Source organism: Mytilus californianus, unplaced genomic scaffold (assembly GCF_021869535.1).
Source record: "Mytilus californianus isolate M0D057914Y unplaced genomic scaffold, xbMytCali1.0.p SCAF_4, whole genome shotgun sequence".
NCBI lineage: Eukaryota > Metazoa > Mollusca > Bivalvia > Mytilida > Mytilidae > Mytilus > Mytilus californianus.
The window spans coordinates 120,548,391-120,564,657 of NW_026262690.1; the positions used below are offsets into that span (position 1 = coordinate 120,548,391).

The following is a 16,267-nucleotide window of genomic DNA, read 5'->3' on the forward strand; positions in this document are numbered from 1 at the left end:
GTATAAAGCTAGGTTATAATTGCATAACAAAATTGAACTTAATTTTAATAAACATGGTACAGTACATCAGTTACAAAATTCAAACTTATAATAGCTAATGTTTTTTCGAACACACATATATATTATATTATATAGTTGCATGCTTACTTAATTATGTATGATGGTGACATTAATTATTTTATTAAAACATGCAGTTCTATGAATTATTTGTACTTACAAAATTACATATTAAATATCCTATATTATTGAACCAAAATGCCTCTTTGATCTGTTATATGTGAAATGCATTTTCCAAACACAATCAACATGACCTAGCCACAATTTCAAGTTGTTAGCTTCCAGGAAGTGCCAACTAGGCATGCCCAGTCAATATTGTGTAATTCTTGCAATGTTCTGGCAAACATATAGAATGGTCAAAGTTTTCTGCAATCTTGCGGCAAACATATAGAATGGTCAAAGTTTTCTGCAATCTTGCGGCAAACATTCTTTATTATTCTTAACTTTCTGGCAATCTTACGGCAAACATTGATGTTTCTGCAAATTTGCCGCAAGCTTGCAGCAAAAAGCTGCAATGTTTGCCGGAAGTTTGCAGCTAGCGGCCAACATCTGCAAACATTATTTTCTGTGTTCCTGCAAACGTTTTGTTTGCCGCAAGCTTGCAGCAAGTCTGCTGCAAGTTTGCGGCAAACAATTCAGTTCCATAAGGGATAGATACGCAAAATTTGTAACAGCAAAAATGATTAATAATACACATGATATTTTAGACAGGTGATAGATTCGGGCTCTTAGGAGAATGAAGATAGATGTTTAAATGGTTCCGTTGTGCTTTGGTTAGAGTGACATCTCCTTATGTTCAATATTAGGAAAATCCAAATTTATTTGCACCATCAGGCTATAACGGATGCAAGGTTGCATGGCTGTTTTATAAAATGATCCTATCAATCAAAATGTGATGAATGGTTACATGAGTGTTTTATACCATGGTCCTATCAGACAGTATAGAATGTTCGGCTGCATAGATGGCTTGGTTGTATGAGCGTTTAATAAAAAGTCCTATCAGGCAAAATTAGATGCTGGGTTGCATTGGTGTTTTATGAAAGGGTCTTATCAGGCAATATGGGATGTTATTTCATGGGTGTTTGAAAAAGTGTTCTCTTATGCAAATTGGGATACGTGGTTACGAGTGTGTTTTAAAGCAGGTCATAACAGGTAATGTTGGCTGTGTGGTTGCATGGGTGTTTTATAAAAGGGTCCTGTCAGGCAATATGGAAAAGGATGTTGCATGGGTGTTTATTTATATTTTTATTACTACATCAATCTTAAACATGTATTTGCTTTGTTACGAAAATCAATTCACAGACATGTTATTAATATTATTCCTTTCTTATGTAAATGCTGATGTTACTAGTATATGAATATAACAATGAAAAATGCTTCAATTGCTAAACTGTCACTTTTTACCTTTGGGTCACACAATTTAAGTGTATTAGAAACAATTTATAGTATATTCATATATTCAACTTACAGGCCATTGATAGATTAGGCGGACAGGAAATGAAGAAGGAGTGTGATCATCTGAAAACCAAAACTTTAGATCAGACCAATCAAGAAATAATGCTTGATATTAAACGGTCTAATGATGAAATCAGGGAGCTGAACGAATCTTTTGAAAGTATGAAGCTGTCACATACTGAAATGAAGAAGTCCCACGAATTATTACAAGAAGATCATGCAAATGTTACAAAAGAACTTCAAGAGATAAAAACCTCTCAGAAGGATACAGTACCATGGAATGTTAGAGGTAAACAGTGGGGACACATGTATTCTCTTTCTTTTATTTCAATCTAAAAATGTGATGCAGGAAGATTGAAACCGACTTCTTGGAATAATTTTGATTATCATTGAATGGTTAGGTTGTGTGCTAAGATTCTCCAACAAGAAACATTGATGTATCATGAAAGTTTATGATCAATTGGAATCGTTTTTGTTTCTCATTTGTTTTCTTGTTTTTTTTTTGTAGGTTAATTTTTAAAAAGGATTAATTTTTCGATCACTTGAATGAGATTTTGTTTGACCAACTTTCGACCTTATTTTAGCCATTAAGCGTAGGAAATGCCATTAAATCATGATTCTTTTGGGGGATATCCATCTGAAATATGTTATACCATTGTATGAAGTTATTTAATTAATTACCTTCGGCATCACCCCGTATGAATTTTACTAACCCTCTATTGATCCGAAAGGGGTCCATTGCCAACTATATAACTTATAGTAATGAACGCAGAAAACACTATGAGATGAAATTCCCCTTAATCAGTATAATATAAGGAGATGAGTAGTGATAACTAATGATACAACTATCCACAAGAGTCCAAATTATATGGATTTAAACACTTATAATTTACAATACGACATTCAACAATGAGCAAAACACATACAGCAAAGTCAGCTATAAAAGGCCGCGATATGTCAAATTGTGAAATATTTCAAATTTAAATCCAATGGCCTGATTTATGACAAAATAATAAACTAAAAAACTGTTGAGACAGAGATGTGTTTCGCTATTTTGAATTTTGGTAGTAAAATGCAAATGTTGAAATTAGAATGGCAACATTTAAACGTGTAAACTATGCAAAACAATCAAAGTCAATGAACCATTACTGAAGGTGCAGGGCAAGATAACCTCCATGGAAATGAGAAATGTATAAAACTGCATACCAAATACCATCGACTTATCATAAGTGGTTCTCTTTTCCCTTTAAACTTACATAAACACAACTTTTAACTTTTCAATTATGCGAAAGTTTTAAAGTCAATGAACTTTGATGATAGGATGGGCCATATAATCTTCATGGAAACGAGCTTGCAAATGCTTATACAACTGAATTACAAACATCATTGACTTACCACTAATGATTTCCTTTAATCTGACCTAATAACAAACTAAGAACAGCGGTATACTACTGTTGCCTTTATTTTATACATTGGTGACGCCGCCGCCAGCAGGCTCACCCTTTCGACTTAGACACAGCAACTAACGATAACCACAGAATTGCAGGCCCCTGACTTTGGACAGCTACGTTTAGAATATGACAAGGTTAAACATGTTTATGAGCGATCATCATTGCTTTTATATTCGTCATTTGAACTCTTGTGGATAGTTGTCTTATTGGCAATCATATCACATCTCCTTATGTTTATAACAAAGACACTAGATAAAAAGTACCGATCTAAGAGCACTCATAGTTTCTGAAAGCTGGTTCAAAGCCAATAACAACTACTGGATAAATTAAATTATGCGAGACTTATGTATAAATCAGTAAACATCCATGAAGTAAAGACGTATTAGTTTAGATCAGTCTAAGAAAATGCTTACCTTTTGCAATGCTTAGATTAAGGTACATAAAATCCAAAGGCTGTAGGACCGTAAGTTTTGTTTTAACTGTAAAGCAATACATCTTACGTAAGGTGTTCAAACCTATCTATCACAAGGTATAAGTTAGTCTTCTATATTAAAAAAGTTTTAACAAAAATAACGAGCTTCAAAGTAAATTAATAAAGCAAGAAATCCATAAAACCTAACAAAATCAAAAACTCGACTATATCTCTTGTGGGACCTAAAACTACAAATGATTTAATAAATAATTCTCGAAAATTCAAGAGGCTTTTCTGCATTTAATTTTTTATTCGCCAAAGCACAATTCTATTTTTAGCACACCGGGCCCTATGTGCAACACGAGTTCCTTACAGCAGTACGTGTTGTTGTGGTAAAAAATCTTTGAAATCAATTGATCAATTCCAACCATTTTTTTGTTTGGATGAATGATTCTTGGGGTATTCAGTATAAAGTGCCATTCAACCAACATAGCCGCCATGGCTAAACATGTAATATAAAGATTAACTGCAATAATTGCCTAAGAGGTGCGTAACCAACGATTTAGACAAACAAATGAATACATTATTTTTGTTTTGAACATTTATTATAGCCGAATTTAGAAAAAAAATATTTCGCTATTAGCAGTCAGTTTGATAAAATTTTGTAAATATAAGCTCAAAGACATCGCTGATGTATTATCAACTTGCAAGTCACTATTTCACCCTCATTTGAACATCTCGTTGACTGGTTCGACATCAAAATCATTTTAATATAGGTAAAAGCAATCATACAGTTTTCTTTATCCATCAGTTTAAATCAATCAAACCTAGACAAATCGTCATTATACGATTGCACGTGCCAGTCTGTGTATTTCTATTTTGTTTACATCGGGTCGTAAACCATCGACATTCTTCGGAGGTTATCCCGATTGTTGATGAGAAGCATAGAATACACACACAATGATGATACATTATAACGAGTCCATACATTGCTAATTGTTTCTTTGGGACTTTTTATAATTTGTATATACGTTTTAGTACGATTCAATCAAATGTGAAAATTTGAGTAAAATCGATGAACATGAATTTGATAGGCAATGCCTCTTTTAATGGTAAAAATCATAGATAAGGAAAATTTTAAGATGCTAAAATGTTCAGAGTCTGCATGTAGAAATCAAAGACAGAAAAAAGGATAAGCTGAATATTAGATCTTCAAAAATGTTCGTATGACCTTCACAACTGGATGATTATTGTCCTTAAATTATGACTTTATCCTTAATCATGTTATTAACTTATTATTAAAAAAAACTCAAAAAGGATAGCTAAACAAATGATCAGCAAATGCAATTTATACGAATATGCTGATATGACCAAAACCTTTAGATGACTTCTTCTTAGAACTATTGCTTTAAAATAAAGATTTGTTTTACAAAATTTAGCATTTTCAAATTTTATTTACAAAACTTTAAACGATAGACAGAAACTGTAAACATGAATGATTATCAGCAATCATGAACAAGATAATGCAATTGACAAGTGATAGGCTTTTTCTAATGGGATGAATCCCGAGGAAATCGAAATTGTTTACACCGGCAATTCAGTTGTCAAAGGAGATGATAGCCCTTAAAAGTTGATGTTTATCCATTTCAGTTTTTCTGACAGGAAAATGTTGAGCACAATAAGATATGAGTAAATTTGACCGAAATTTTCAAACAACTCTTTATTGAAGTTGGATGACCATGAGGAATATCTGTTTCTCATATGACGAGGGATATGTTCCAATTGTCGTAACCACAATCCCGTCCTATTTTCTTCGAATGTAACATATTGATTTAGAATCATCACCGGGTTTGTACTTACAGGAGCAACACGACGAGATATGCTTACTCTTTCCGGAGCAACTACAATCAATGTTTAGTGAGATTTGTGTTGCTCTGGGTTCATATCTGTTGGCGTTTGTTGTTGTTGCACCTCAGTGTTTCTGTTGTTCCTTCGTTTTCCTCTTATAGTTGATGTGCTTCCCTCGGTTTAAGTTTGTAACCGGAATTTGTTTTCTCTCAATCGATTTATGACTTTTGAACAGCGGTATACTACTGTTACCTTTATTTTTTCAGTTTGTATGATGGTTAAATATGTTTAATGTCCAATATTTATGGTAGTTCAAGTTATCCAATTTACGTATCTTCTCTTCTCCTGAGAGTTATTAAGCTCTTTGATTAAATTGATGTTGTTTATACAGGCAATACGGTGAATATAGATACGTTCAATGTAAAGGAGTTAGTTCAGTAAGGGCCGCCGAAAATTTAGTCCATAGTATGAAGATAACATATGTTTCAAGCTAATGAAAAGACACACTAGTAAGTGAAATAGAACTATTTGTGTGCAGCTTTTCTTATAAACGTTAATAATTACAAACCAAATTGGCCAGGAGTAGATATTTTGATGAAATTAACAAAATCGTCTGGATTTCTACCAAATTTAGGCCTAGGAAAAATAGAGCGCAGGCTTCGAAATACAAATTATTTAATTCAGGTATGTAAAATATTATAACAAACAGTATGCTTAAAGATCTTTCTTGTCGACGCATGCGCTCTATGTTTCCAGTCCAAAAAATTGATAGAAATTTACCTGTTTTTTTTTTAATTTTCGTAAAAAATCAAAGTGTGTGCTATTTGTGACTTCGTGAAAAGAACGATAATACGTTAATTTTCACAGAAAGGTATATTTCCAATCTAGTTTTTGTTTTAACTATGATTCACTGTAAATTTGATCAATAAATCCAAATTTGAAATTTTAGCTACAAATAAGGGCCATTTAAGGGCTTTATCGAAACTACTCCTTTATTGATCATTTGATTGAACTTATTCTGAAGTGTTACCAAGTACAATCAATACGCCGAATATACATGATCCATTACTGAAAGTATATAAGAAATGGACATAACAACGAGAACTTACTGTGCTCACTGAACTATGAAATGAGGACAAGCTCTGGTAAATAGGGTCTAACAGATATGTAAACCTTGAAATAATGCCAAACCATTTACTATTTTCCAATTACTTATAATAAGTAAAAAAATCAAGTGATAGCTAACAATTGTGTTTTAAAACCATCGAAACATAAGTATTAGGTCAAAGAATATGTCTGACTGAAATTAAAGAACATATGCCAAATACATACAATATATAAAGTATTAAGGTTTTCTGCCTTCTGAAAAACAAATCATTCCTATGTGACATTTTGCGCATGTAATGATTGACTAATTTTGACGTTTAACGCCACTTTTAACATATTAGCTATATCTTGGTGGTCAGTTTTTATGGGTGTAGGAAGCCGGAGTGCTAAGAGGGAATCACCAACCTTCGGCAGGAATACTGACTATCCTAATCAATGAATGATGGGATGGAACGCACCTGCCATATGCAAGTTTGACCTCACAACTTCAGTTTTAAAAGGCTAGTGACATAGTCGATGAATTACTAAAATAAATTGCTACTGAGGCCCCAAGTGCTTGGTATACTTAATCAAAACTGACTATACACAAGCGATAATTATTATCCTCAATTAGCTCATTGTTAAGATAACTACACAATTTCGATATTACGAGCATACTGTATTATGCTTGACACAATAATGTGTTATGCACAGTATATGTAAACAAATGATGGTGCCCTATTAATGTATCCAACACATTATTTTGTAAAGTATAATACTGTGTCTACTGACCATGGCATTTTGGAGTTGTCTAACGATGCAGTACAGTAGCTTACGACTTGACAATATCATTCAGGTAGAACAACCACAAATGCAGCAATTTCCTAACAACTACAAACTGAAAGGTAGAAAATAATAATCGAATATGACTAATCATATTTTATATTTCAGAACAAATCAACAAAATAGTTGAAGACTGGAAGAATAATGACCAGATGTTTATAATCACTGAAGCCGCCAAGCACGTACTGAAATGTATAAAGGAGAATAGTTGTGTAACTATTACTGCAAGTTCTGGTGCAGGGAAGACAGCAACATTACGACACGTCGCTTTAAAAATGTCAAATGAATATGATGTTCTTCTTGTTTCTGATCCAGTTGACATTATTAAGTTTTACAATCCAAATAAGAAAACATTGTTTGTTATTGATGATTTATGTGGAAACTTTTCTGTTGATTTAAGTGACATTAAAAGCTGGGATCCACTGATTGTGCGTATAACAGAAATTCTTGAAAACAAACAAACAAAAATAATTGCAGCATGTCGCTTACAAGTCTTTCAGGATCAAAAATTTTGTATTTTATCAATTTTCAAGTCATGTGCATGTAACCTGTTGTCAGTGGAAATACGTTTGTCAAACACTGAAAAACAGTCAATAGCAGAGCTATATATGAAATCAAAAGCCCCTGAGATTGCCGACTATTATGATTTATATGATTGTTTTCCACTTTTATGTAAAATGTTCCATGATAATCCCAATTTTGATGTAGCAAATTTATTTCAGAAACCATTTTCAGTTTATGAAGCAGAAATTGACAAGTTGTTTCAGATTGGGCTATACACTAAATATTGTGCTTTAGCTTTATGTGTTGTGTTTAACAATCAATTGAAAGAAGAAATGTTGACAAAAGATGTGGATGCAGAAACCAAACAAATCATCGAGAACACATGTCAGGCATGTAAACTGGACAGAGGAACTTCTCTGTTGGTTATACGGGATGAACTTGACTCATTTACACAAACATTTATTAGGAAGGTACAAGGAAATGTCATAGGGCAAGGTGAAAATTATTATAAAGCCTTACATGATAAAATATTTGACTTTCTAGTTTACTACTTTGGACAGAAAATAATCGAATGCTTGATAAAGAATGCAGACAGTTGTTTAATCAAGGAGAGATTCTTATTAGAAAGAGAAGATGTCCTGGATCCGTTTATTAATGTTGTACCACCAACATATCATCAGATGTACATACAGAGAATGATTGATGATTGGTCAATTGGAAAAGTTCAGGATATTTTTAGGAATATCAATATGAAGATACCTCAGTTCAGAAAGAAATTTTTGTTTCATTTGACCAAACTTGATACAACTTTGCAGAGACAACTGGCACATACCTTTGACAATAAATGCCAACGATCTGCAGATTATTGGTTTGTTGGTTATAATAAATACGACACTGTGTTATTACATTGCTGTTTAATAGGAGATATAGATTTGATCCAGTGGTGTTTAAACCATGATGTTGATGTGAACAAGTGTACATATGATTATCAGTCACCTGTAATGATAGCTTCTGAACACGGTCATACAAAAATTGTTAGAATGTTGTTGGACAAAGGAGTAGACTGTGATATATGTGACATAATGCGTAAGTCAGCATTAATGAAGGCTTGTGGACATGGTCATACAAAAATAGTTGAAATGCTGCTGGATAGAGGAGCAAACTTTGAATGTGACCATGCGGAACGGTCACCTGTAATGTTGGCGTGTGAAGGTGGGCATACACAAATTGTACGAATGTTGTTGCACAGTGGAGCAGTTTGTAATAAGTTTGACGATGAAGAATTGTCACCTGTAATGATGGCGTGTGAAGGTGGTCATACAGAAATTGTCCAAATGTTAATTAACAGAGGAGCAGACTGTAATAAATGTGACTTTGATGGTCAGTCACCTGTATTGAAGGCTTGTGCATACGGTCATAAGGAAATAGTAAAAATGTTGGTAGATAGAGGTGCAAAGTTTAATGAATGTGACAATGATGGTAAGACACCTCTACTTATGGCTTGTGAACATGGTTTTATAGAGATAGTAAGGATGTTGTTAGACAGAGGGTTATATTATAATAAATCTGATAATAATGGTTGGACACCTTTACTGACGGCTTGTGAACGTGGTCATACAGAAATAGTAAAGATGTTGTTAGATGGAGGGGTATACTTTAGTAAATCCGATAATGAGGGTTGGACACCTTTTTTGTCTTCTTGCAGACATGGTCATTCAAATATAGTTAAAATGTTGTTAGACAAAGGAGCAGATTATGAAAAATGTGACAACTTGGATCAATCACCTGTAATGACAGCCTGTGAAAATGGTCAAGCAGAAATAGTAAGAATGTTGTTAAACAGAGGGATAAACTATAATGAATGTAACAACCATGGTATAGCACTAATATTGAAGGCATGTCAATATGGTCATACAGAAATAGTCAATTTATTGTTAGACAAAGGGGAAGACTATAATAAATGTGACATGTGGGGTAAGTCGCCTGTAATGTATGCTTGTAAACATGGTCATATAGAAATAATTAAAATACTATTAGACAAAAGAGTGGACTATAATAAATCAGACAAAAAGGATCAATCACCTATGATGGTTGCTTGTCGATATGGTTATTCAAATATTGTTCAGATGCTGTTAAATAAAGGAGCAGACTATAATAAATGTGATAATCATTATAAGTCACCTGTAATGAAGGCTTGTGAACATGGTCATACAGACATAGTTAAGATGTTGCTGGAAAAAGGTGTGGATTGTAATGAGGTCGATATCTTAGGTCAGTCGCCTCTAATGAAGGCTTGTAAGCATGGACATACAGCTATAGTTGGAATGCTATTGGAAAAAGGGGTAGACTATAATAAGTCTGACTTAAACGGTTTGACATCTTTTGCATTTGCTTGTTCTCATAATCAAAGAGAAATAGTAAAAATGCTGTTAGATAAAGGAGTTAACTATGATAAATTGGACAGTGTCCGCCAGTCACCTTTTATGAAGGCTTTTATCCATGGACATATGGAAATAGTAATGATGTTGTTCAAAAGGGAAGTAAACTATAACCAATATGACAGCAAGGGAAGGTCACTTCTAATGAAGGCTTGTTCAAGTGGTCTAACAGAATTTGTCAAGATACTTTTGGACAAAGGAGTAGACCATAATAAATGTGACAAAAAGGGCCAGTCTCCTTTGATGTTTGCCTGTAGACATGGTAATAGACAAATAGTAAGAATGTTGCTAGATAGGAGAGTAGATTATAATAAATGTAACAAATGGCGTTGGTCAGCTGTACTGTATTCTTGTAAATATGGTCATCAAGAGGTTTTAAGGATGCTGATACTCAGCGGAGCAAACATTAATAGATGTGATAATAATGGTTGTTCACCGGTTATCATCGCTTGTAAACGTGGCTATACAGGAATCGTTGAGATGTTATTAGATAAAAAAGCAGACTTTATAAAATGCAATAATAAGGGACAGTCACTTCTAATGTATGCTTGTAAATATGGTCGTACAAAAATAGTTAGAATCTTGGTAGAAAAAGGGGTAGACTATAGTAACTGCGACAAAAAAGGTATGTCACCTCTTATGCATGCATGTAAACATGGTCATACAGTTGCAGTAAAGATTTTGTTAGATAAAGGAGGAAACTATAATTCTAGTTATGCTGACGGTTCTTCTCTCATTATGCATGCTTGTAAAAATAATTATTTAGAAATTGCAAGGATGTTAATACACAAAGGAGCAGACTTTAAAGAACGCGACAAAGATGGTCGATCTGTGCTGATGGAGGCTTGTGGGCACTTAAATGAGAAACTAGCATGTTTGTTAATAGAGAAAGGTACAGACTTAAATAAATGTGACAGATGGGGTCTATCACCTATGATAGCTTGTGAAAATGGTAATGAAAAAATTGTAAGTTTGTTATTAGACAAAGGAGCAAATTATGATGAAATTGACAGAACTGGTACGTCACCTTTAATGAAGGCCTGTGAAAATGGTCACACAGAAATAGTGAAGAAATTGTTAGAGAAAGGAGCAGACTTAAATAAATGTGACAGATCCGGTCAAACACCTGTCATGAAGGCTTGTATAGAAGGTCATGAAAACATAGTTAGTATGTTGTTAGAAAAAGGAGCAGATTACAAAGAAATTGACAGAAAGGGTCAGTCACCTATAATGAAGGCTTGTGAACATGGTCACACTGAAATAGTAAAGAAATTGTTAGACAAAGGGGCAGACTTTAATAAATGTGACAGATCAGATCAGTACCCTCTAATGATAGCTTGCGAAAATGGTCATCCAGAAATAGTATGGACGTTGTTAGACAGAGAAGCAAACTGTAATAAATCTGATTATAATGGCAGCACACCTTTAACAAAAGCTTGTAGAATCGGCCATACAGAAATAGTGAAATTGTTAATAGACAAAGGAGCAGACTTGAATAGACGGGATTTTGATGACTTGTCGCCAGTAATGATAGCTTGTGAACTTGGTTATACAGACATAGTAAACATGTTATTAGATAAAGGGGCAGAATATGTTAAAAACAACGTTTTTGGTCAGTCACCTGTGATGATAGCTTGTTACAATGGTAAAAAAGAAGCCATGAAGTTATTATTAGATAGAGGAGCAGACTGTAATCATAGTGACAGTGAACATGCCTCACTTTTAGTTAGGGCTAGTGAAAAAGGGCATACCGACATCTTAAAGATGTTGTTAGAAAGAGGGGCAGATTGTAATATAGTGGATAAAAATGATCAGTCACCTGTGATGAAGGCCTGTGAGCATGGTCATACAGAAATAGTAAATATACTGTTAGACAGAGGAGCAGACTTTAATAAAGTGGACTTTAATGAACAGTCACCTTTAATGACGGCTTGTGAACATGGTCATACAGAAATAGTGAATTTGTTATTAAAAAAAGGAGCAGATTTTAATAAATTGAATTTGCAAGATCAGTCAGCCCTCATGAAAGTTTGTGAGCATGGACATACAGAAATAGGAAATATTTTGTTAGATCGAGGCATAGACTGTAATAAAATTGACTGGCATGATCAGTCATCATTAATAATGGCCTGTAAACATGGCCATATACAAATAGTTAAAATATTAATAGAAAGAGGGGCAGACTGTGATAAATGCGACTACGAGGATCAGTCACCTGTATTTATGGCTTGTGAATGTGGTCATACTGAAATAGTAAATGTGTTATTAGACCGAGGAGTAGACTTCAACCGAAGTGATCATATTGGTCAGTCACCTATTATGAAGGCTTGTGAACATGGTCATACAAAAATAGTTAAAATGCTGTTAGATAATGGAGCAGACTTTGATAAATGTGATGTGTATGGTCACACACCTTTAATGATGGCTTGTATGCATGGTCATACAAAAATAGTAAAAAGTTTGCTCAAAAGAGGAGCTAACTACAAAAAATGTAACAATGATGGAAAGACATCAGTACAAATTGCCTCACTGAATTGTCAGTATGAAATAGTTACTATGATTAATACTCATGCTTTAAAGGAGAAACAAGATCAACTATCAGCATGAAATAGCTGACGCACTTTCCAGGAAGGACTTAGACCCATACGAGCAAATGTATTGTGAATTTTCTCGCTATATCTATGTTAATTGATGATTGTTTTTTACATTAACTGATTTTTTAAACGGAAAGTAATATTGACTAAATATTTCAGCTGACAAAATATACAATATTGTTTGGAAATATTTACTCGTATTATGAGGACACTTTTTTGCTAAATGGTACTATTCTGTCATTTTTTGCAATAAGTCTCAAGCAATATGTTACTATTTTAACAGTTTATACTTCAATTCCTTAACAATGTAATATCATTGTGATGAAACATGCCTGTACTGTAAAAACACTGTATGGCATTTTTTTTTTACATATGTATGTATTGAATGATGATTTTATGCATCGCAAACGTTAATGTGGATCGAGGGGGGTTGTGTTTTTGGTCCGTCCGTTCGTCCGTCCTTTTGTCCAATAGTCCATCCTATATTAGGGTAGAACATTTGGTTAAAGTAGTTTAAATGAAATAGATTTTTTTTAAATAATATATCAAATAATGATTTTGACACCGATTAAATAGTTCACGGACATGGAAATGTGATATTGTGAAATTAGTAAATTCGCAGGGTTATATAGTTTACAATGAAGGTAAGGGAAAATCAGCCAGAAAATTACTCTATATCTTTATTGTTAGGTGCAGTTTGGAAATGATATGCCATATTACTCTGAATTCACTATTTACTGAATATTAACATAGAATAGTGCAGCGGGCCATGGTGTCTTATGGACATACGGTTCTACCTAAAGCCGCACCACACATCATTGTGACTAGTAAGACACCTGCTGATATCGTTAAATGTGACAATTGTGTAATGATAATAATACTTATGAAGACAGACAGTCTTATTAGTTTAAAGAATATACTTCTAACAGAGACACATGTTGCTTTTGTAAAGAGATCAATAACGTAATTTAATATACCTTGAAAATAATTTGGTAAGCAGTGGTATTGTAAAAATATTTTATATGTTCCTCGCAGACGGGACGTATTGTGGTTTACCAATACCCGTCCGTCCGTACGTCCCACCGTCTGTCAATCCGTCCTTTCCTCCGTCCATCAACATTTCGTACGATAACTCAGACTTGCTTTGACCAATTCTCAAGTAATTTTAACGAAACATTAGAATTGACGGAAAAAAGCTCTTTTTTATTTATAGTCTTCCAGAGTTACGGGACTTAAACCGTTTAAATTCAGGCACTTTTTCAAACATCGCGCACACTCGAGTATGCCTGGATTGATTTACTCAAAGCCTTATATTATCGTTTGGATTGGTAAGAATTATCTCCCTTTTGAGATTTTTTAATTTTTCTATTTTTCCATTTTGAATAGACTATTTTTCCATTTTGAATAGACTATTTTTCACATGACCGACTTTTGACTCCGTAGTTTATAATTTTACACAGTTTACCTACTCTGTGGTAGAAAGTTTTGGTACTCTGTCAAGTAAGAGAAACTGAAAAAAAAATAAAAAGAAGCTTACAATCAGTACTATTTGGGGAAAAAATTCCGAAAAAGTATTCCGATGATTTTGTCGTGTATAGAAAACAAAAGAAACAATTATGTTGTTCCAAATTGAAACCGATTGCCTGATTTTTACTCTTACCTGGCCAATTACCACAGTGTGCTACCACAGATTAGGTAACATGTCGAAAAATTATATATTCTAGAGTCAAAAGTCAGTGATATGAAAATAGACTCTTGCCATAGCTGACTATACAGTCTGCTTTTTTTCTCATTGTTCAAGGCCGTACGGTGACTTTTAATAGTTTTTGTTTTCGTCATATAAACTCAGATGAATAGGTTCACCGGCAATTATTCCACTTCTTCTTTTTTTATATTAAGACAATTTTTCACATATCGCGCACTTACTCCAAGCCTGGGTCGATTTCCTCAAAACTTTATCTTATATCTGGGTTTGATAAAACCACGCTCTCTGTTGATTTTAAATTTTTCCGTGTTTCCGTTCCAGAGTTACGGGACTTTAAATGTCAGATTTAAATACATTCTTTCACATATTATGCCATAACTTGAGTTACGTTGAATTGATTTACTGACAACTCTGCAGAATTGCTGGAATGGATAACATGACACGCCGTTCGAATAACAATAAAAAAAAATCAGACATGTCATTTTGACAGTCATATAGATAGAAGGCAATTTTTTAAAATGTAATGTACTAGCTTTAGTTTGCTTGGATCAAATTACAAAAAACTTAACACTTTGGAGTGGTTGTGATTGATGAATGTGCACAAGAAGGGCGTATCATGCGCTATTGGCACAGCTGTATATTTACTTTTGCAAAGAAGTTATCCAGAAGCATGCTTCTACTTTAAGAAGACACATGCTTATTTTCAAAAAAATATACTAGATATTTTACTTATGGAAAGTGACCTGTGTATAATGTAAGCATATATCCTTTAGAAATCCATAACAAATTGACATTTGGTAAACAAGTTCAGTTTAACTCCTCCACTAAGTTTCACAATCACAAAAAACTGAGTCTTTGTCATGTTAAAGAGAGTAATTCATTTTTACTATCATATTGTATACAATTTTAATATGTATCTACGCTTTTGTTTAAGAATTTGAACTTATTGAACAATAAGTATGTTTTTCTCATATTTATTACTATCAATTTATTCCATTTAGAAACTTACTCCTCATAATTTCATTTTTGTGTTGTCTACAAGTAATGCAGCTTGGCTGAAATAGTACTCCAATGTTACAAATAACGGACATTGATGACGTTTAATCATTTCATCAGCTTTCACTGTCATTATCAGCGTATTTTGGACATATTTGAATTTTTCTAGCTTCTCGAGAATCGGACTTTTAGCATTTTACGATTAATCATTTACCTAAAAGAAAGAAAGATTCGAACGCCCTCAGACAAAGCTGACCTGTTAAATTTGTTATTTTTAATAGATATAAGAAAAATGTGGTATGAGTGCCAATGAGACAACTCTCCTTCCAAGTCACAATTTGTAAAAGCAAACCATTATAGGTCAAAGCACGGCCTTCAACACGGAGCCTTGGCTCACACTGAACAGCTAGCTATAAAGGGAAGAAAATGACTAGTGAAAAACCATTCAAACAGGAAAACCAACAGTATAACCTATATAAAAAACGAGAAACGAGCTACACTTATGAACCACATTAACAAACGACAACCGGTGAACATCTGGTTCCTGACTTAGGATAGGGGCAAACAACTGCAGCGGGTTTAAATAAAGGCAACAGTAGTATACCGCTGTTCGAAAGTCATAAATCGATTGAGAGAAAACAATACCGCGTTAAAAACTAAAACCGAGGAAAACACATCAACTATAAGAGGAAAATAACCAAACGACACGGTAACACACACAGAAACAAACTATAAGATAAAAACTGCCATTTTCCTGACTTGGTACAGGACATTTTAAGAACAAAATGATGGGTTGAACCTGGTTTTGTGCATAGCCAAACCTCGTGCTTTTATGGCAATGTTAAATATAACACTTAAAGGACAACATTTCATGACAG

At 33.7% G+C, this 16,267-nt stretch overlaps 1 protein-coding gene across 1 annotated transcript in view; it reads left to right on the forward strand.

Moving 5' to 3' along the window:
- Nucleotides 1-15,366, forward strand: part of LOC127699177 (uncharacterized) — a 35,371-nt gene extending 20,005 nt beyond the window's left edge. Inside the window, exons 4-5 of the mRNA XM_052202912.1 lie at nt 1,528-1,801; nt 7,261-15,366. Coding sequence (XP_052058872.1) covers nt 1,528-1,801; nt 7,261-12,701 — 5,715 coding nt within the window. The 3' untranslated portion in view covers nt 12,702-15,366. The remainder of the gene's footprint in view (nt 1-1,527; nt 1,802-7,260) is intronic.
- The last annotated feature ends 901 nt before the right edge of the window (nt 15,367-16,267 follow it).